At 45.8% G+C, this 21,684-nt stretch overlaps 1 protein-coding gene across 4 annotated transcripts in view; it reads left to right on the top strand.

Moving 5' to 3' along the window:
• Positions 1-21,684, top strand: part of NUDT13 (nudix hydrolase 13) — a 123,055-nt gene that overhangs the window by 60,550 nt on the left and 40,821 nt on the right. For 3 of the 4 annotated variants that reach the window (XM_068257672.1, XM_068257670.1, XM_068257671.1), the window contains exon 3: positions 19,475-19,614. In XM_068257672.1, the coding sequence (XP_068113773.1) occupies positions 19,475-19,614 (140 nt within the window). The remainder of the gene's footprint in view (positions 1-19,474; positions 19,615-21,684) is intronic. The other variant, XM_068257673.1, reaches the window with a different exon arrangement.

Raw genomic sequence — 21,684 nt, 5'->3', positions numbered from 1 at the left:
ATCATGGTTTGCAGATATGATTGTAGCAGGGACATATATTGGGTTAATTAGCAGGTGATTGGCAGATTCCTTATTCCTAAGAATCTCCAATACCTGTAGCAAGTGCTGAACTGTAGTGTATGCAAACTTTCCTTGCTTTACAAATAAGTTGATTTGTTCAATACTCTGTAATATCTCCTCATAATCATACTCAGATATTTTTTTTAAACAAAAATCTTTATTTTCCCTAGCCAGGGAGGAAAGTTCATTAGTAGTTTCATAAGTCCATTTAACTCCCCTGAAAGACAATTGCATTTCATTATCTGTTAATGGCAGAATCTCATTATAGGTCTCAGTCGCTAAGGATAACGACTCTGCAGATCGGACACGTTTCTTAGAACGTTTGCGTTTGGCCTTAGACCCTGCTGTTTTCCCTGCTGTTCTTGGTGATTTATTCAAGGCTGCAGGAAAATTATCAGTAACACTTTCTGCTTGCTGAACATTTTTGCAAGCAATTGAAGGAGTAGCTGATTGGCCTGCTGCCAGGAGTTCATTAAGAGGAAAAGGCAATGGATCTATGCGCAACCAGTTATGGATCACAAACGCTAGAAATTCCAGCGGTCTATCTTTCAAATCGGAATGATTGAGAACATCAAATGCCCACTGGAATAATTCCCCTTTAAACAAAATATAACTTAGTTGGAGTGCCCAGGTTGAAACAGGAGTCGCTTGGAGATCAGGATTGGTCAGGAACCTGGCACATTCAGAGAAAAACTCATTTTCTGTTTCAGAGCTAAGTTCTTCAAATTTCTTAAAGGAACAGGAACCATAATTAACAGTGTCATACTTTCTGGGAATCCCCCCCACAATGGGGATTGGTAATGGGGTTTTCATAATGTAAGGCTTGGTGGTGTATTCTCCACAGTCAGCATGCAACGCATGAGCTGGCGTGGAGGAGGTACACACACTAGCACAAGGAAACAGGCTATCCCTAGTATAGTGGAGGGGAGGACTGACTCCAATAGGAGATTGTGGCGCACAGAGCCGGTGCAGATCTGACAGCCACAAACAATGCTTTCGTTATAACGCCCCAGCGCAAAGTAGCGCTGAGCGCATAAACCAGAACTGAGGAGATCAGGACAGGTAGACAGAATGAACGCTTGCTAGCTAGCGGCTACTTAGCGACAGCAAGCGTCCAAAACCAGACAGACTGGAATGAGGCAGCCAATGCGATGCGGCGATGGCGTGCCTCACAAAGACAGGACAGGATAGTCAGAAAATAGCAGGATTAAGATAGATGAACGTAACACAGATAAATATACAATAAGTATGTTTTCCTAGCGTATTACAATTACAGCTATCAATGAAACTATTTGCAACGTCTGACTAACATATGTATATATCGGCAATGAACCGATATATGACATAAGCAGGAACGCTGACTAGGAATGGAGTAACACAGGGAACAGGACTCAGAAGGATTCGCTATCTCTTCGCAGAGATGAACGCAATCCACAAACGGTAACAGAACAGGATTCAGAAGGATTCGTTATCTCTTCGCAGAGATGAACGCAATCCACAAACAGAACCAGGAGCAGGGTAACTACCTCAGCACGGGTGGTCACGGTACGCGCAACCTACCAAAACGTGCTGGAAAGCTGACTAACTGCACACAGGATATAAACAGTTCGTGTACGTATACATCAGCGACACTGATGTATCGACGTAACACAAATACAAGGAAAATAATAAACGTGCTGGTATGCATATATATTGGCAATGAACCAATATATGATGCAAAGACCAGCAAAGTATCTTTATAACAAGAAACACGATCGGGGGCTAAAGCGACAGCAAGGCAGGCTTAAGCTGAAGCTATGAAAACCCAAGGAAACCCTGCAGGAAGCAGATCTTTATACTGAGGTCATCCAATGGGAGCAGACATGCAGATTCCCACACAGGTGAATGATAATCAGTCACAAGCTGACAGCAGGGAAAGACAGACAAAGCTATGCAGCTTGCATGGAAAGACATCAGAACTGCCTGAGCTGCAGCACTACTGCTTCCAGTAATAGCTGCTGCAGCAGCGATCATTACAGCGAGGCCCTGAATGTCAGGTTTCCTCTCGATTTGCAATCCTCGCTAAGAGCAAATTTCCCTTTTAAATGGAATGACCACTTCATAACCTATCTAGGGACAAAGATCACCCCCGATATCAGAGATATTTTCCAAAAAAACTTCCCGCCACTGCTGTAAACTCTGGCAGCGGACCTAAAAAAATGGGACAAACCCCAATTTTCTTGGTTGGGACGCATTGCTATCATTAAAATGAACGTGATGCCACGGATCTTATATTTGTTCCAGACTCTCCCAATCCAGCTACCGAACTCTTTCCTCAAAAGGGCCCAGACAGTATTTAACAAATACGTCTGGAAGAGCAGGCCTCCCCGAATACATAGACAAATCCTTTACAGACCCAAACATGCAGGGGGCCTAGCTCTTCCGGATGTACAAAAATAGTACTATGCAGCTGTCTAAGGGCTCTTTTCCACTATGAAATGCGATCGCGATTGCGATCGCGATCGCAATCGCGTTTCAATTTCCACCATGCGATTGCGATTGAGCTACTATACTCATTATAGTTCAGCTCGCATACAAAACGCGGCAGGACGACGATTGCGCTTTGACCAAAATCGCATCGCAATCGGATCGCACTAATGGAAATTGCTGCTGCAGTTTCCATTAGTTTAATGTACCTTGCGATTTGCGATCAGAAGCAAATCGCAAATCGCAGGCTAGTGGAAAAAGGCCCTTAACCAGATTGATTGATTGGCATAGACATGCCACATCTAAACAATGGGTCAGTTTTGAGCAACATTATACCCAGTACCCCTTAGTTAATCTACCTTGGTCATCAGTAATATTTAAATCGGATTGGTCTAAACTAGATTTGGTCCAAAATACTTTGAGGGTGTTCTCTAGTCTAGAGCACGATCTTTGCCTGGCATCTCCTCTTGGCCTACTCCTCTCACACCAATTTGGGATAACCCATGCTTTGAGCACGGATGTGATCCAGGATATCTGAGATACTGGAAAACAAATGGTCCATTAAAAATTTGTGATCTGTTCACTTTCAATAGGTGGACAACCTTGGAAGAACTACGATTGAAATATCATAACCCTAATCTTGATTGGTGGGGACACATACATTTGAAACACTTCCTGAGGGCAGTGGGAGCTACACCAGGAAGAGGACGCAATCCCACAGAGTTCGAAAACTTATGCCTAGCCAGAGATCCCTTGAGGAAATCTCTATCCCTGATCTACTCTTTCCTATCGTGTCAGGATGTGGACACCTTACCCTTCCTGGAAGCTTGGGAAAAAGATCTACAAGTATCTTTTACTGCTGTACAAAAAAGCACAATGTGTACACTTGCTCATAAAGCCTCTGCTGCATCCCGAATACAAGAAATAAACTACAAAATCTTGGCCCGATGGTACTACACCCCTGCCAAATTGGCACATATATTCCCAGAGAGGGATCCAAATTGTTGGAGATGCAAAATGGCTGTTGGCACCCTGCTCCATGTCCTGTGGGATTGCGCACTCATAGGCCCATTCTGGAAAAAGATTGAGGTGATTCTTGGGGAGATGTCGGGCAGAGATATCCCATTTAATGCCCAATTTTACTTACTGAACCTAAATAACTGGAAGATGAAATCCTTTAAAGGGTCTGTAGTAAGACACATTTTAAATGCGGCAAAGACTGTGCTCTTGAGAGCATGGGGGACGAGCAGGGTTCCTAAACTTTCAGAAATTGTTAAGGAACTAGACCTTATATATGATTTAGAGAACACAGTCTACACCCTCCAGAACAGATCCGAAAAATTCAACAAAATATGGAGAATCTGGGTCATTTATAGATACTCACCCGAATTTCGGCATTTAATAGACGCTGAAGGATAGATTGGTTGGATCGCTGTCCCGGGCGAAAACTGCCTTTATCCCCTGGCATTGGTCGATACCTTCTGCAGCACAAAACTATTGCATCTGCGGACTGAACCCTCGTATCCCGGAGTTTGTTTAATAACCAAAGTTGGTTGTTATCAATAGTTAGGTTATTATAAAAATGAGACTAAGCTATAATTAATGTCACCAAACCTATGGATGTAATTATCATTAGATAGCTATATTACTTACACCATGTATACGCTTGTACATTTACGGTAACTGGATGCATGTTCACTTTATATTTGCTTTCTCAAAATAAAGTATTTGAAAAAAGGTGCAGTTTTTCAATTTTGCATCTATTACTAAGTATATGCCCATAATTTCCTAAATAACATTAATATACCCTTTTGACATACATATTAAAAAAAGTTCAGTCCCTATGGCTACTATGTTTTATTTTCTATTTCTTTTTTTTATTATATGCATATAATTTATTTAGGTTACTATGGGAGAGGGTGGGAGGGAAGGAGTTAATTTTAAATGTAAGTTTGGGTCTTTTTAGTAAAATAAATGTATGTAGGTGTAATTTTTCTATTTGGCCACAAGATGTCCTCGCGCATTATTTCCTATTAGCGTACTATAAGTACGTGAACGGGAAGTAGTGCGTGTTACTTCGTTCTGTTACAATGATCGCAACATCTCACTGATCATTGGCACGGAGACTTAGATTAATGAATGGGAACTGCGTTTCCATTCATTCATCTCCCCTCTAACTGGCGGCAGCGAGTACCCACGCGGGAGCCAGTGCGGGAGCGAGCGGCGGCCATCTGCCACCACTGACGATTATTTACGTGGTTGAGCAGGAACTGAAGTAGTGCCTGATGTGTATATATACTGTGGAAGTGGTTAAGCTGGAATTTTTTAATGACTCAAAAAAAAAAACTAAACCCAGGAAACTTACCGTATTTTTCAGAATATAAGGACTATAAGACGCACCTAGGTTTAGAGGTAAAAAATCAAGGAAAAAATTACCAAATCTGGTCTGTCTATGGTGCAGGGGCATCTTATGGACCTCCCCCTCCCCCCCCCAAGCTACACTGCACAGCTACACTACACTAACCCCTGCTGCCCTCCCAGCTAAGCTATAATACACTAACCCCCTGCCGCCTTTACAACTAAGCTACACGATACTAACACTTCACTATACTAACGCAACAGCATGTGGTACTTACTTCCCTGTGCACTCTGCTTCACATTTTACCTTATTTTTAGAATATGAGATGTAGATGAGATGAAGTTAATGGCTACACTTGGGGGCTAGGAGGGGTTAGTAGCTGCACTTGAGGACCAGTAGAGGTTAAAAAAACACACGATTGGTTCACACGATGGCCAGGGGCCCCGGACCTCTCTCACTGGCTGGGGCCCCAAGGCCAACACGTGATACCTGGAGGGGAGTGCAGGTGGGCCTGGACCTCTCACACCCAGGCTCTGGACCTCTCACATCCAGAAAACCCACCAACACTGCCTCCATACTGAATGCTAAATTCAACACACACAAGCAATAGAACACAGCAGTACATGCATCCAGCTACATTTGAAATTGGTCAGCAGGTGCTCGTCAGCCAATCAGGATGCACTGTCATACACCCTTTACCTGCCATACCACATCTAGCAGCCATTAGCATTCAGGTGGGAGGCTTCAGTTGGACGCCATCGCAAGATTGCGTCGCTAGCAGGACCGCCCCGTGCAGGCATTCCTCCCACAGGGGTCCCTCCCTAACCGCTCACCTGTCCGCCATGTCCTAGAGCTGAAAGAAAACGTTTAAAAACACACGATTGATTCACACAATGGCCAGGGGCCCCAGACCTCTCTCACTGGCCGGGGCCCCAAGGCCAACACGTGATACCTGGAGGGGAGTGCAGGTGGGCCTGGACCTCTCACACCCAGGCTCTGGACCTCTCACATCCAGAAAACCCACCAACACTGCCTCCATACTGAATGCTAAATTCAACACACACAAGCAATAGAACACAGCAGTACATGCATCCAGCTACATTTTAAATTGGTCAGCAGGTGCTCGTCAGCCAATCAGGATGCACTGTCATACACCCTTTACCTGCCATACCACATCTAGCAGCCATTAGCATTCAGGTGGGAGGCTTCAGTTGGACGCCATCGCAAGATTGCGTCGCTAGCAGGACCGCCCCGTGCAGGCATTCCTCCCACAGGGGTCCCTCCCTAACCGCTCACCTGTCCGCCATGTCCTAGAGCTGAAAGAAAACGTTTAAAAACACACGATTGGTTCACACGATGGCCAGGGGCCCCGGACCTCTCTCACTGGCCGGGGCCCCAAGGCCAACACGTGATACCTGGAGGGGAGTGCAGGTGGGCCTGGACCTCTCACATCCAGAAAACCCACCAACACTGCCTCCATACTGAATGCTAAATTCAACACACACAAGCAATAGAACACAGCAGTACATGCATCCAGCTACATTTGAAATTGGTCAGCAGGTGCTCGTCAGCCAATCAGGATGCACTGTCATACACCCTTTACCTGCCATACCACATCTAGCAGCCATTAGCATTCAGGTGGGAGGCTTCAGTTGGACGCCATCGCAAGATTGCGTCGCTAGCAGGACCGCCCCGTGCAGGCATTCCTCCCACAGGGGTCCCTCCCTAACCGCTCACCTGTCCGCCATGTCCTAGAGCTGAAAGAAAACGTTTAAAAACACACGATTGGTTCACACGATGGCCAGGGGCTCCGGACCTCTCTCACTGGCCGGGGCCCCAAGGCCAACACGTGATACCTGGAGGGGAGTGCAGGTGGGCCTGGACCTCTCACACCCAGGCTCTGGACCTCTCACATCCAGAAAACCCACCAACACTGCCTCCATACTGAATGCTAAATTCAACACACACAAGCAATAGAACACAGCAGTACATGCATCCAGCTACATTTTAAATTGGTCAGCAGGTGCTCGTCAGCCAATCAGGATGCACTGTCATACACCCTTTACCTGCCATACCACATCTAGCAGCCATTAGCATTCAGGTGGGAGGCTTCAGTTGGACGCCATCGCAAGATTGCGTCGCTAGCAGGACCGCCCCGTGCAGGCATTCCTCCCACAGGGGTCCCTCCCTAACCGCTCACCTGTCCGCCATGTCCTAGAGCTGAAAGAAAACGTTTAAAAACACACGATTGGTTCACACGATGGCCAGGGGCCCCGGACCTCTCTCACTGGCCGGGGCCCCAAGGCCAACACGTGATACCTGGAGGGGAGTGCAGGTGGGCCTGGACCGTTTTCTTTCAGCTCTAGGACATGGCGGACAGGTGAGCGGTTAGGGAGGGACCCCTGTGGGAGGAATGCCTGCACGGGGCGGTCCTGCTAGCGACGCAATCTTGCGATGGCGTCCAACTGAAGCCTCCCACCTGAATGCTAATGGCTGCTAGATGTGGTATGGCAGGTAAAGGGTGTATGACAGTGCATCCTGATTGGCTGACGAGCACCTGCTGACCAATTTCAAATGTAGCTGGATGCATGTACTGCTGTGTTCTATTGCTTGTGTGTGTTGACCAGTAGAGGTTGACAGCTGCACTAAATAAAGTATTGCAGCCATTAACCTCTCCTGATACCCAAGTACAGCCAGTAACTGCGAATATCTATTAACCCCTTGTCACAAACCCCTAGTGGCCGGACTGCACAATGCCTTCCAATCAGTTTTAGCACACAGACCATGCAATCTGTGGTCGCAATCGGTGCGCAGAAACCGCTGGGATTTTGGCAGCAGATCGACTAGAAGGGAGCTTGTGAGTTACGGTAATACAATTTACACACTATTTCAGGGTATACCTGCCACCACTCCTACAGAAGGGTAGGAGGCCTAACTGCACTGACTAATACCTGCAAATAAAATGATAAAACACACTCGATTTTATCTAGCTATCAACAGTAGTAGCCACTCTGCAGAAGCTAGGATTCAGTTTGTGTTGCTGAACAATAGGTGTAGCTGAACAAATAAATGACGTTAGTGTCGTTTATTATAAATGCAATATAAATAATTAATATATACAGAAAATCGTTAAAATCAACAATTATAGAGACAATGATAGCGCAGTATGAAAATAAAAATAAGGGAAGAAATAAACGGATACTTAAGTTCATGTGGAAATATGTCCTTTCTGGGAAAACCCATAATGTTCCTTTGTTTCAGTTCTGGAGCAAAGTTCAGACAAGATGGCCACTAACCACATTGTCCTCTGGCTAGCAGCAGCATGCTCCTGTGAAGATGAGATTTGGAGGACTAATGGAGGAGTCCCTGGCAAGCACTTTTGAATAATCCACATTTTTGGGTAGAGTCTCAGGGTCAGCCCAGGGGCTGGACAGGGTGCGGTTAACCTCTTGGGTGGGTTTCTGGTGCCCCCCATAGAAAATGAAATTTTCTATATCTCGGCTTACGCTTCCCGCACACACATAACAGTCACAGATTCATATTTCTCAGAATATGACAGTGTATATGACATCAAACTTGGATGCTTTTGCATGCCCAGTTACGAAGTAGCGGAATACCTCGGGTTCTGGGCATGTCAGCGGACTCAATTTAATATTAAAATATTCACCAGATTCGGACCAGCAGAATGAGATAACTTTCATACTTCTCGTATAAATGGTATTCCTTAAACAGGCTAAACTCCATGTATTTCTAAGCTGGCTACTTGGCTCCGTCGAGTCTGAGCCCTGCTGTGTGGAAGGCTCAGTATGCTAGGTTCACCAAATGGTATCCCTTTTCAAATGGCAGGCTCACACTTAGCTGTGGTCTGCTTGTGACAAGAAATCCTTTGTTCCTTGCTAATTAAACAAACCTTGGGACAGTCAGAGACAAAGGGGCTTAATGAAAAGAGTTCCTCTAGCAGCTATGAAAGCTAGATTTTCAAAAGAAGACCCCCTAGACATACAATCTTGATCTGGTAATGCAACGACAATTGGTGCAGGAAACCGATTGCAATTGCATTTTCTGGTCTCACGGCTCTTCCATGACACCTCTCCTGGTCCCCAATTGCAGCCATTAACCCCTTGTGGTCCTCAAGTGTAGCCATTGACCCTACAGTTCCCCCCTAGTGCAGCAATTTCCCACCTTTCTTCCCCCTTGGTAATCAGTGCAGCCAGTTTCTTAGTTCATGTCTCCCCCCTTCCCCACTAAGCAGTGCAGTCAATATCTGACATCCCCGTTGGTAGTCAGTGGAACCAGTACCTAATCCCCTCCCCCTTGGTAATTGGTGCGGTCAAATTCTATCACTTTCATACCCCCCACCCATCCAATATCTTCACTCAATAGCCACTCTTAATTAGTGTGCCCAGTAATAAATGGGGCCAGTAATCAGTGTGCCCCTCCTAAGATGGCAGTACCCTGTCCCTATATGCAGGATGGCCACAGCGAACGCTTGTACCTGTTTCACCGCTGGGCATCCCCTCTTCAGTGAGGCTCAGTGAGAGTGCATTAATGTTCCTCCATCGGCTCCCTGTGACCTCATCAAAAGCCTATTGAGGCACACTGATGCAAGCTGACCAAGCCGCACCGAAGAGAAGATGATCGTCCCCATGCCCAGTGTAATAGGTAAGTGAGTTCAGTGCAACTTCTCTGCATATAGGCATATGGGGGGGGGGGGGGGGGGGTGCCCTTCAGGGACATAGGAAGAGAGTAGGCGGACATCGGGAAAGAGACAGGCCCCCATATCTCGGCTATAAGTCAGACATTTAGGTCCATATCTTAGAGAAGTCGACCTCCAAGCGTTTCTTCAGACCTACATTGCTCAACTTGTAGCCAAGAATATACAGCAAATAAAACCTTTAAACTTCGAAAGGTGAGGTAGTACCCTTGTTATATTTTCATTCATGTCCGTTATATCTTCTCTCTGGGATGTCTGTATGAATAAACTGATAGAAATTCATGTTGGAAATTTCCTGCCAGGGTCTAATTAGAATTTTCCAATGTATGATTCTCATTGGTTGTTATGAATAAACTAGCAAGAAACAGTGACAGGAAATTTTAAATGATCAGTTGACATGATCTGAATAACCTGATCGAAAATATGATTGTTCACTAAAAATTGTACCGTTAATGGGCACCTTACCCACCATATCCGGTTACAATTATTATATCTGTGGATGCAGGAGAAGGGGGAATCGTTTTTCACCTTGTGGGGAAAGGGGGTTGTAGGGATCTTGTTTATTTTTTCGAGCTCTGTGAGGATATGGAGGGTAAATGGTAGTGTGTGTTAATGTAGGCTGCCCAAATTTTGACTGTGGTTGCTACTCCAGATTCTTAAAAAGAACCCGAGGTGAGAGGGATATGGAGGCTGCCATTAGGGCTGCTCAAATAGTAGCTATCCGGAAATCTCCAAGTTACCTGTGCAGGGTGGGTGGGGGAGGGCAAACCTACCTGTCTGACGTCTTCTTCGTCCGTCCCTCGGCGCCTCCCACGATGTGGTCCAAGTGGCGGTCACGTTATTACAAACTTTTCCTCCTTCCGGGTTGAAGGAGGAAGTGTTTGTAATCATGTGACGCGCGTGGAGCGCATCGTGGGAGGCGCCGAGGGACGGCTGAAGAAGACGTCAGACAGGTAAGATTGACCCCCCCCCCGCCCACGTTTACTGGTAGCTATCCGGATAGCTACTATCCGGGTGTCTCCCGGATCCGGATTTGAGCCCTAGGTGCCATATTTATATATTTATTTATTTTTAAACAATACCAATTGCCTAGCTGTCCAGCTGATCTTTCTGGTCAGTAATGTCTTAACCCCCCCCTGACCTCCTAACGCCGATCGGCGTCGGGGAGGTGGAAGCCCCAGGATCGCTTTACGCCGAAAGACATCAAATCCTGGGGTGGGCTTGTGTAGGAGATTGCGTGCGCCGATGGGCGCGCATCTCCGCTTGAGTGACAGAGTTTCGCTCTGTCATTAGTCTCCCAGCGGCTATCGCCAGTAGGAGACTGTTAGACGGTGAAACCGCCATCTATTTACACTGTACAGCGCTGCAGTCTATGGCAGCGCTGTACTGGGGACAGCCGTGTCACTTGGCTGTCCCCTAGAGAGGCTCACAGAGCGATCCCCCTCTCATAGGCTAATGCCTATGAGAGAGGATCGCTGGGATTGGCTGTTGGGGGGAAGGGAGGGGTAAAATATAAATAAAAAATAACGAGATTGAATGAAAAATAAATAAATAAACAAACATGTCGGCAGGGATCAGAGCCCACCAACCGAAAGCTCTGTTGGTGGGCAGAAAAGGGGGGGGGAGGACTGGCGAGGAGAATCACTTGTGTGCTGACATGTACGGCCCTGCAGCAAGCACTTTTGTAAAAAATAGCCTGGTCACTAGGGTGGTGTAAGCCTATGGTCCTGAAGTGGTTAATCACGCACCTGAAATAAGCATGCAGCTAATCTTGTCAGATTGTTGTCAGAAACATCTGATCTGCATGCTTGTTCCGGTTCTATGGCTAAAAATATTAGTGGCAGAAGAAAATATATATGTCAGCCTCCATATCCTTCTCACCTCGTGTTCTCTTTCAGGAAATGGACAGCATGGACAGGATAGCATGCCACATTAGATCTCAACCCCAGAAATGTTTATTTTACTAATTTTTTCATTTGATAGCCTGCATGATAGCTTATTTCACTTCTCTCTCGAGGAAACACCCATTCACCACCTACTCCTCTATGCTTAGGAATTTCAGTGTCCTTTCCTCTGGGTAAAATCATATGATGGTGTTTCCAGCTGTAATATAACGTGGCTTGGAAATCTGGTGAAACTGAGCTATTTTGAGAATTCATCGGTTTTCTGTGGTATTTTAAAACAAAATTACAGTGTCTGTAGGAGTGGCAGTCAATGACATTATGTAAATGATAGCCTTGTTTCCCTTTTTTTTTCTGTAAACTCCTCAGCCTTTGTGTGTCCTTGTGTGCCTAATGCCTAGTACACACCATACAATTTTCTGTTATGCCGGGAATACACGGTACGTTTATATCGCTCGATTATGCCGCCTGATCGATTCCCGCTCGTCCCCGCGGGCGTTTCTCTTATCCTCTGCTCGTTTTCCTTATCTTTTTCCATTGTCCCGTCCCGCGGTATCGAGCGCGGAATCGATCTGGCGGGTGATCGGACACGTCAGAAATGATCAATCGAGCCATCTAATGGCTCGATCGAGCGGTACTGTGTATTCCCAGCATTAGATTTTTCTGTTAGATTTTCTGTAAGATTTTCTGTAATTAGATTATTTTCTGTAAAGTAGTGGTAGAGACTGGTCATTATCTCTGGTTGCATTTTCTTCTGCTTATCTCCTGCTAAGTAGAACAATGCCCAATTGCTAGGCAGATAGATGGTTAGATAATTTCCAACATGTTGGAAATGATCTGTCTGGCAGGTAAATCTAAAGGTCTGTACACACGCCGGACTGCAGGCATCGACGGGTCCGTCATCACCTCCCGCTGTTCCAGCGACAGTCCGGCGTGTGTACAGTCTGTCTGCAGACTGATACGGCTGTTTCTGAGCGATCCGCCCGGCGAATCGCTCAGAAACAGCCGTATCAGTCGTCGTTGCCTGCAGTCTGGCGTGTGTACGGACCTTAATGCTGGGCATAGACAGTTTGTTTTTCTTTATCAATCGAGCCGCTGATGGCTCATTTGATAATTTCCGACAGGTCCGATCACCGCGCGGATCGATTCCCCGCTCGATATCCGTGGGAGGACAATAGCGGAAATCGAGCGGAAGAAAGGGAAGCGCCCGCGGGGATAAACGGGAATTGATCCAGGCGGCCGCGGGGGTGAGCGTGGACGCGGTGGGAGTCGATCCAGAGGCTAATCGAGCCGCCGGATCGCTCCGTGTATTCCCGGCATTACAGAAAATAGATTGTATGGTGTTTACTAGGCATAATGTAAAACGGACACATGTAGCCCACAATATATGCATATAGCGCACTGCTTGCTTATATCTACTGTCCACTGCTCACAAGTCTACGGTAGCCAATCAGGGATCATCTTTCCTCTTTTTTTAAACCGATGAAAACTGATATTTGATGGGTTGACAGTACATTTTATCAATGCTTTTTGAACGGTTTCTAAAAACAGCCCAGAAATAAGGAAATCACCGAGGAATGTTAGTTTATTAATTTATTTTTTAAGCTACTGTTAAAAATAAGGTTTATGTGAAAGCTGCAATCTTTGTCCTGGTGTTCTGCCCCGTGTAACGTTTCATTTGCAAGTCTTGGTAAACTTGCTGGAAAGTCAGGTACATCAGTCTAGGACTCTAGGTGCAGTATTTTGTGGAATATGCTGTAAAACATTATTTAGTCTCCTTGCAGAAGCTAATGTAGGAGGTAACATTTTTAACACATTCATCCAGGTTGACCTTTTACAGAACAAGGACCAACCAGTCAGTGTAGTCAAAAGCAGGCCTGAAGTTGCTGCTTTGCCTCGTTTGTCCACTTTTTTGACTTGTCTTGAGAACTGGTTCGGAGGACTCATGAGCTCTACAGTACATGCCACCGGGGCAGGGAACATAATGAGATGCAGTGCGCAGCGGAGTACACGGGGAAAACAATTCACAGTAGTACATGCAGTGGGAGCATATAGGGGAGCAGTATCCAGTGGTACAGTAGTAATAGATACAGTACAGTAAGGCCCGGTTCACATCTGCGCTTTTTTTGCAGAGCCGGCCGTACGGATCCGGCCATCAGGATCAGGAAAAACTGTCACTTTTTACAGCCAGTGTGCTGTAAACTGTCAGTTTTCTATTTGTTCCCATGTAGCTGCAAAACCTTCTGTTTCCTTTCCGCTGAGCGAAACGGTTCCTGAAAATTGGGTCCTGCTGCATTTTTTTTTGTCCATTCAGCAGAAGGGACAACGGAACTGTTCGGCTGGTTCCGTTGGCAATCGCAGATGTGCCTTATGCAGACCTTCCTGACACCCCCTGGAGTGCAGAGCTGTCTAGAAAGGCTGTAAATCTTCTGGCAGTCTAGGAAAAAAATAGGTTCTAATCCCTGTCCAGAGAACCTGACAACTAAGGGTGAGGAGCGAAAAAGCTCTCTGCCCTCTTCACAATTGTTCTAATGACTGCTTAGCCACTGATAAGGAATCATACAAAGGTTTGTGGACAGTCCCTAAGTGTGTCAGGGTCTTCTGTTATGTACACTACAGAGCCCTATCCCCAGCTCCAATCAGAGGCTGAGGCTCTACACAGCATAGCACCTGGAGAACAGACAGCAAAGTGATTGGCTGGCTCTGCTTTCCCCCTGCCTTTGTTTACAGGCGGGATTCTGTCTGTCACGTCTGGAATACTTTCCAAAGAGAGCAGAGATTCTGCTAGTCAGTACTTATTTTACCACTTCATTGTCACCCTTCAAGAGCCTGTGCTGTATTATAGAATGAAGTCTCTTATCCCCAGCCATCATATACTTCAAGAGCCTGTACTGTAATAGCTACCTCTAGTACAGACCCACTTCAGGATCCTGCACAGACCCCTTCTGATGCCAGAGTTCCTCTTCAAGAGCTTGTTCTTTGATCGCTAGAACAGTACTTGCAGAGCCTCCCTTCAAAAATCTTATTACATGGATCTTATGTTGTTATAATATTCACTTCATCTAGCTAATATCCTTAAAGTAAATCCTTGGTAACTGTAATCAAGCCATACTTTTGTCCAAAATGCTCTCTGGACGCAGACAGCATCCTTGTTCTGGGCTAGAGGGTTGGGGCGTTCTAGCAAGAAGAAGTCTGCCACACATGTGCAGTTCAGGCCGTTTACATAAAGCACATAAGCAGTTTATACAGAGCGCTGTGGCTGCACTCACGGCAGCCTCCTGAGCATTATGTGCGCAACTCACAGCAGCTGGCAGCAGTGCATGAGAGGCTGAACTGCACAATGTGGGGCAAAGACTTATTACTTGCATTGGGGCCTGGTCCGGGCCAAATTGTAGCTGAAAGGAGCCGTGGGTAGGGGAACAGAGGACGTAGTCCATGTCCAACAGTATGAGCACAAGTATGGACACTGCTATATTCAAAGTATATCCAAGGTGAAATAAAAAGTTATGTTTTACTTACCTGGGGTTTCTTCCAGCCCCAGTGCTGCAGTTCGGCCACCCTCCAAGGTGCCGTTGTCCTATCCATAACATCGCCGACCCAAGCGCAGAGCGCTCCCAGCACCATGGAGGGCGGCCAAACTGCAGTGCTGGAACTGATAGACTTCTAGGGCCTAGAAGAAGCCCCATGTAAGTAAAACTTAACTTTTTTTTATTTTGGATATCCTGTAAAGTGTGTTACCTTGGAATTCCTTTTAAAGAAAACCTGGAACGAGAAAAAGTTCCCCTGGGGGGTACTCACCTCTGGTGGGGGAAGCCTCCAGATCTGATCGAGGCTTCCCCCATCCTCCCTTGTCCCACGGCGGTCTCGCTGTGCCCCTCCGAATAGCGGGGATGTAAATATTTCTTCCCGACTCCAGCGCAGGCGCAGTATCGGCTGCCAATCGCTGTCGGTCCGCTCTACTGCGCAGGCGCAAGTCTCCTGCACCTGTGCAGTAGAGCGGACCCGACAAAGATCGGATATTTTCGCCTATCTCTGTGCTGAGAGCCGCAACAGCGCCCCCGCTGGAGCCAGGGAAGGTAAATAAATCAGCGCTTATCAGCAATTGTCAGGCTTGTCGGGGGAGGATTCCGGGACGCTTCGGGGAAGCCAGCGCTGGACTGCCTGCAGCTACAGGGGTGGGGGAAGCCTCATTGGGATCCTAAGGCTTCCCCCTCCCGAGGTGAGTAACCCCCAGGGTCATTTTTTTGTTGTTGCAGAGTCTCTTTAAAGGATACCCAAGTGACAGTCAAACATAAATAGTGTTCTTTTTTGTTTTACTTGCCTGGGGCTTCCTCCAGCCCCCATAGGCTTCTTGGTCTCTCGCTATCCTCCCGGTTCCTCCCTCGATTCGCTTTTTTGGCCCAGTACAGTGTATCACTGTGAGCGGCTGATGGGGGGGCCCAGTTGGTTTGCCCAGTATGGGGCCCAGAAATTTCTGAAGGCGGCCCTGTCTGGTTGTACAGTAATTATGGTTTTGTAAATATACCCTACATTTATATAATTTGTACAATAACATTTTCTTTTTGATACAAAACAAAACACAATTACATATATTAATCCTTCACATTTCTATCTGACTAAGCATTTTATTAGGTTTTGGATTTTGCAAACCTAATCCGCTATACATTTATAGAATGATTTTTTGTTCCAAAAGCATTAGTCTAACAATGTGGCTGATGTACATGATGCACATTCAGTATATACAGTTATTTCAATGCATCTATCATATTGCAGTTCTTAATATTACTAAGTCTGCTTACTACTACTCAGCCTTCAGCAAATGCCTATTTTCCTGGAGTGTGATTAAAGGTTTTGTGGGAAAAAAAGAAGTCACTTAAAATAATTCCTCAGAATGTGTTGTACTGCCTGTGCACTAAGGCTGACCTCACAGCTTCTTTCATGAGTGATCAGGACACCAGTCCATGTAAACAGACTGTTTTGGGAAAGACCCATTACACAGTCAGGATACAGCTTTAGTAGCTTTGCTGAGAAAACAAAGCAGGAACTCTCTTGTGAATCAGGAAGATTGAGACCAGTGAAAGAATATGTAAACTAAGATGGATGGTAATTTACAGAGTTCTATTGTCATCTCCATTGAGGCTATGGCTCCTGCCTGCTCTCTTTTTAGATGTGTGCGTGTTCTACCGGTGAATATTTATACCATGTGTGGTTTAAAATTTTAAAGTACGTCCAGGAATTCTTCCAGTATGGTCCAGATTTCACTCACGGATATCATTACTTTCAAAATATTCAGAGCACCTGAGCAAAAGGATTCTAGATGTTCATCTCTAACCCCGTTGCCTAGAATTGAAATATTGCAGCAGCCATGTTTCGTTTCCTATGTTGAACTATGTCTTACATTGGACTTATGCTGAAAAAGGCCAATGTCGGACATAGTCGGACATGGGATTGGAAAGTGTTAAGAATTAAGTGTGCATAAGCCTCCCAGATATAAGTATTAGGTAGCCAGATATGTCTCCCCAAATAGTGTAAGGTAGCCAGAGTTTCCCCTTGAGTAGTATGAGGTAGCCAAAGGTGAAAGCCCCACCCATGCTCTCCACTCTGCAGTTCTCCATGAGGCTGGTAGATGGCCCCCTTATCACTGAACAGTCTCAAGTCCCATACACACACTCAACCGCGGTCTTTTATGCAGCTCAATTATCAAACAACTTTTGTTGCGAATCAAGTTGAACAACCAAAAAAAAGTTGCTTGCTATTGTTCACTCAAGTTCAACTGATAACAATGATAATACATTAATCCAAAAGTTGTTTGACAATTGTACTGCATAAAATCCCGCTGTTGAGCGTGTGTATGGGGCTTCAGAAAGAATGAGGCCGCTGCTCATTCTTTCTGTCCAGCCCTGCTGCAGTCACATGGTCTCCAGAGGTCATGGGGCCCCGTGCAGCCTATGTCCGCCCATGGTACCAGCATGTTAAAGCGTACCTGAATTGATATGCTCAGTAGTACTGCACAGGCACAGAATGCTCCCGGCCACGGGAGCATGATGGAGACATTCACGCAGCTGGGCTGCGTATGCGCAGTGCACCCTGGACCGGAGGACTTTCCAGGGAAAATTGCGGAGGATCAAGGTGGCGCAGAAGGAAAGCGATCAGGATAGCGAGTGAGCGATCAGCCTGAAGGGGGCTGGAGGAAGTTCCAGGTATGTTTTTTTTTTCTTCTGCCCCATCTCAGGTTTACTTTAACCTCCTTAGCGGTAACCCCGTGTGTGACACGGGGTAAGCCGCCGGAGGGTGCCGCTCAGGCCCTGCTGGGCCGATTTAAATAATTTTTTTTTGCTGGACGCAGCCAGCACTTTGCTAGCTGCGGCAGCACCCCTATCGCCGCCGCCGCGCGCCCGATCGCCGATATTCGTTGCGGCGCGCGCCCCCCCCCCCCAGACCCCGTGCGCTGCCTGGCCAATCAGTGCCAGGCAGCGCCGAGGGGTGGATCTGGAGTCCCAATGACGTCCCGACGTCGGTGACGTCATCCCGCCCCGTCGCCATGGCGACGGGGGAAGCCCTCCAGGAAATCCCGTTCTTTGAACGGGATTTCCTGATCGGAGATCGCCGAAGGCAATCGAAGCAGGCGGGGGGATGCCGCTGAGCAGCGGCTATCATGTAGCGAGCCCTGGGCTCGCTACATGATTTAAAAAAAAAAAAATTAAAAAAACTGCTGCGCTGCCCCCTGGCGGAATGTTTCATACCGCCAAGGGGGTTAAAGTGGACCCAAACTAAAAATACAAGATTTCAGAAATAAAATCTATTTTCTAAATTATAATAATATTATTATTATAATAATAATATAATAATAATATTTTTCAGCTGCATGATGACAAATATAAAATATTTTACATTAATTGGAGAAACACCTCCCTTCCTTTCATATTGCCGGCAAATAATCCGCCAAACTGGTGGAGTAGATGGTGTCCAGCAAAGGAGGAATTGCTAATGGCTGCCACCTGTATAACCCTAGTTATGCAAAGAGGAGGGTGAAAAGCATGCACTGAAATGCTAATAGGCTTGAAAGAGTGTTTATTTATATTTGTATGTGTCAGAGTGGTGCAACTAAATATTTTGTATTAAAAAAATGTTTGGTTTGGGTCCGCTTTAAGTATTTGGCACAAGAACATTGTACCCTTGTCTGCCAAAAAGCAGGGATCAGGTAGCATACCAAATTCCTTGAGTATTGGGTAACCCCAGAGCAGTGTATGTGCCTCATAGCCATCACTGCAGTAGGTTTTAGTCACACATTTCCACTCCTGGATTGCTTGATCCAAGATAGTGATGCTTTGTTTGCTGTTTGCTGGAAGGGACATACAGAGTGGATCTAGGGCTACACTCTCTTTTAGTGGGTCTTGGCAGTAACCAAGAGTTTCCACGTTGACGCTTGGGGGTACCAGAAACCAGGCTGCGATATGTTGTGTCTGTGTAGCTAGATAATATTTATGGAACACCGGCAGAGCAATTCCTCCCAATCCATTAGGGTTTTGCAATTGCAGATACCTTAATTTCTCTAGGTCTCCGTAGGCCACGAGCTCCTTCACCGTTCCCTCAGGCCACTTTGATCCTTTGCTGGCCGGCTTGGTAAATCCTCCAGTCACCCTCAGTTGCAATCTACTGTGCATGCGTTGCCCTATCATGCTCCCATCGCTGGGAACGTTCTGCACCTGCGCAGTACTAACGGCAAAGGTGCAGAACGCTTCAGATGGTGGGAGCATGATAGGGGCGCATTAGATTGTGACTGAAGAATTTACCTGGCTGGCCAGTGGAGGATTGAAGTGGCCTGGGAGGATGGCAAGTGAGCCCACCCCATTGATTTTGATGGTAAATGCATCATTTGAACTGAATCTTATAGGGCAGTGTTAATTTGCTCTTCTGGTATTTCCTCTTTTCCCTTGACATGAGTGTTTACCACCAACTCCTTTTCATTCATAGCTTCTTGTTTGAATTAAAGGAAAATGATGAAAGCTGTCGCCAGGCCCTGAACTCAGGATCATTCTATATGTTCCACAATCTTTCACCCTTCCTTCGGCAGTCTGATGGGAATTATTATGTACCAAGGATAAGCTGTTCAGGTAAGTAGGCTACTGATCCTATGTGTACTAATATTTAGTATGCTTGTTGCACTGTCATAAACTTGAAACAGAATAAGGTAAGGCCATGTTACATGCAGCATTTCATGGGCTATATGCAATTTCCTTTTTCTCCTAAGTTTTCTCCTAGGTGAAATTTTCACACTTTGCTAATAAAAGGTCTTTAAGCCACCAACAAGCAAGAAAATACTCAGAATAATTGTGATAGTACTTTTTTTCAATGGCAGATTGCTGAAAAGTTAGGTAAAACAGAAGATGAAAAATTATCTCTTAGGAGAAAACTTTGGAGATAAAATGAATTGCATATGGCCCCATATGTGCTAGTAACTGGCTTCCAGTGAACAAGGAGTAGTGGAGGTCTTGATATTCCAATTGTTCATACATCCAACCCTCTGACTTAGTTACTGTTGCAGAGGGGTCATGATGTAAAGCAACCAGGTCTTGAACAGATAGGATTTTCTTGTGACCTCGGAGCTCATTGGAGAATGGATTTGGAAAATAGATGCTGTTAGCAGATATGTAAGACTGCATGTCATACAGCCTTACACTCAATTTGAAATGTTATGAGCGAATTAGAGATGTAAAGGAATGAAAAAAATGTTAATGTCAACTGGTGCAACCAGCTGAGCAGCTGTAAAGCTTTTCTGACTCCGAATTAAAAATGAACTAAAAGGGAAAAAATTGAAAAGGAAGGTAGACAACATGTTATATATGGGATTTATGATCTGTATTTAATTGTCCCTTCCTTCAAAGAGTATTTTTAATGAAAAAGTCTTAATGCTGGAGGTATCAGTGAGTTTCAGGGTCCATAACTCACCTGCTCGCTCATAATTCATTTATGTCAGAAACTCCACCCTCCTCCTTGGCAAAGCCACCATGATGTTTTTTCTTAAAGAGGAATTTCAGCCTAAACAAACATACTTTCATTAAGTTACATTACTTATATTATTTAAAATAGATAGGTAATATAATCTCTTACCCACCCTGTTTTAAAAGAACAGGCAAATGCTTGATTTCATGGTGGCAGCCATCTTTTTGGTTGAAATGAGGTGACAGGGAGTATGATACACAGTCCCAACTGTCCTGTGTCCTGATCAGCCCTCCCAGTTGCTAAGCAACGTGAATAACAACATAGCAAATCCCATCATGCTCTGCACAGCATCAGGGAAAAAAGCCCGGGCTTTTTTTCTTTGATGGGTGGAGCTTAGATAAAAATACAGCAAAAAATGATGCTTTGGTAAGAAAAACTAAGTTCTGATGCTGTGAAACTGTTAAAGAAACACCAAGCCTTTTCAGTTCTGCTGAGTAAATTTTTAGTCCGGAGGTTTCTTCCGAAGCTTTGGCCACTCCCACCTGCATTGCCGCGGCATGCCCTCAGCCCGGCAGCCACGGCCTAATAAGGTTGCTCCTGAGCTAGGTGTGATCCACAGCAGCCTAACTGACTTTCGGAAGCCTAGGAAAGAAATGGCGCCCATTTCTTTCTGAGGCTTCCGAAGCCAGTTGGGCTGCTGTGGGTCACACCTAGCTCAGGTGTCTTGCTGATGGAGTGGGTGGAGCTTCACCTGTCTAATGAATTACATGCCTGCAGGTGAGTTATTAACCCTGAGACCCACCGATCCTGGCAGCATAAAGACATACATCTGTTTTTAAGTAGCGCTGCTCATTTCCTTGCTATGTACTAATGTAATTCGTTTTTGGTCAGCTGCTCCCACTTAACAGCCATGCTTTTGGTGTATATGCAGAGCTTCTGTTTGGGTTCAAGGTGCGTTTGTAGTTCCTGGGGGGGCTCAGCGCATCTCTGATGGAGGCCATTCGGAGGCGGCCTGGTGTTGCGCTGATCCACCTTGTGCGCAATTTTCAATTTTCGATTTTATTTGATTAGCCGCACCCAGGCTATGCATATACATAGGTTAGGATTTAGTTAGTGTTAGGCCCCTCCCATGGAGGATTGACTTCTTCGCAGTGGGAGGGACGAGTACTTAATAGGTTGCATGCAAGCTGTTAATGGAAATCAACATCCTCCTCTAGTGGTAGACAGGTCATGTGTATGCT

Source organism: Hyperolius riggenbachi, chromosome 10 (genome assembly GCF_040937935.1).
Source record: "Hyperolius riggenbachi isolate aHypRig1 chromosome 10, aHypRig1.pri, whole genome shotgun sequence".
NCBI lineage: Eukaryota > Metazoa > Chordata > Amphibia > Anura > Hyperoliidae > Hyperolius > Hyperolius riggenbachi.
Note: the sequence above shows the minus strand (reverse complement) of the source record. Positions and strands in the feature narration are given on the sequence as shown.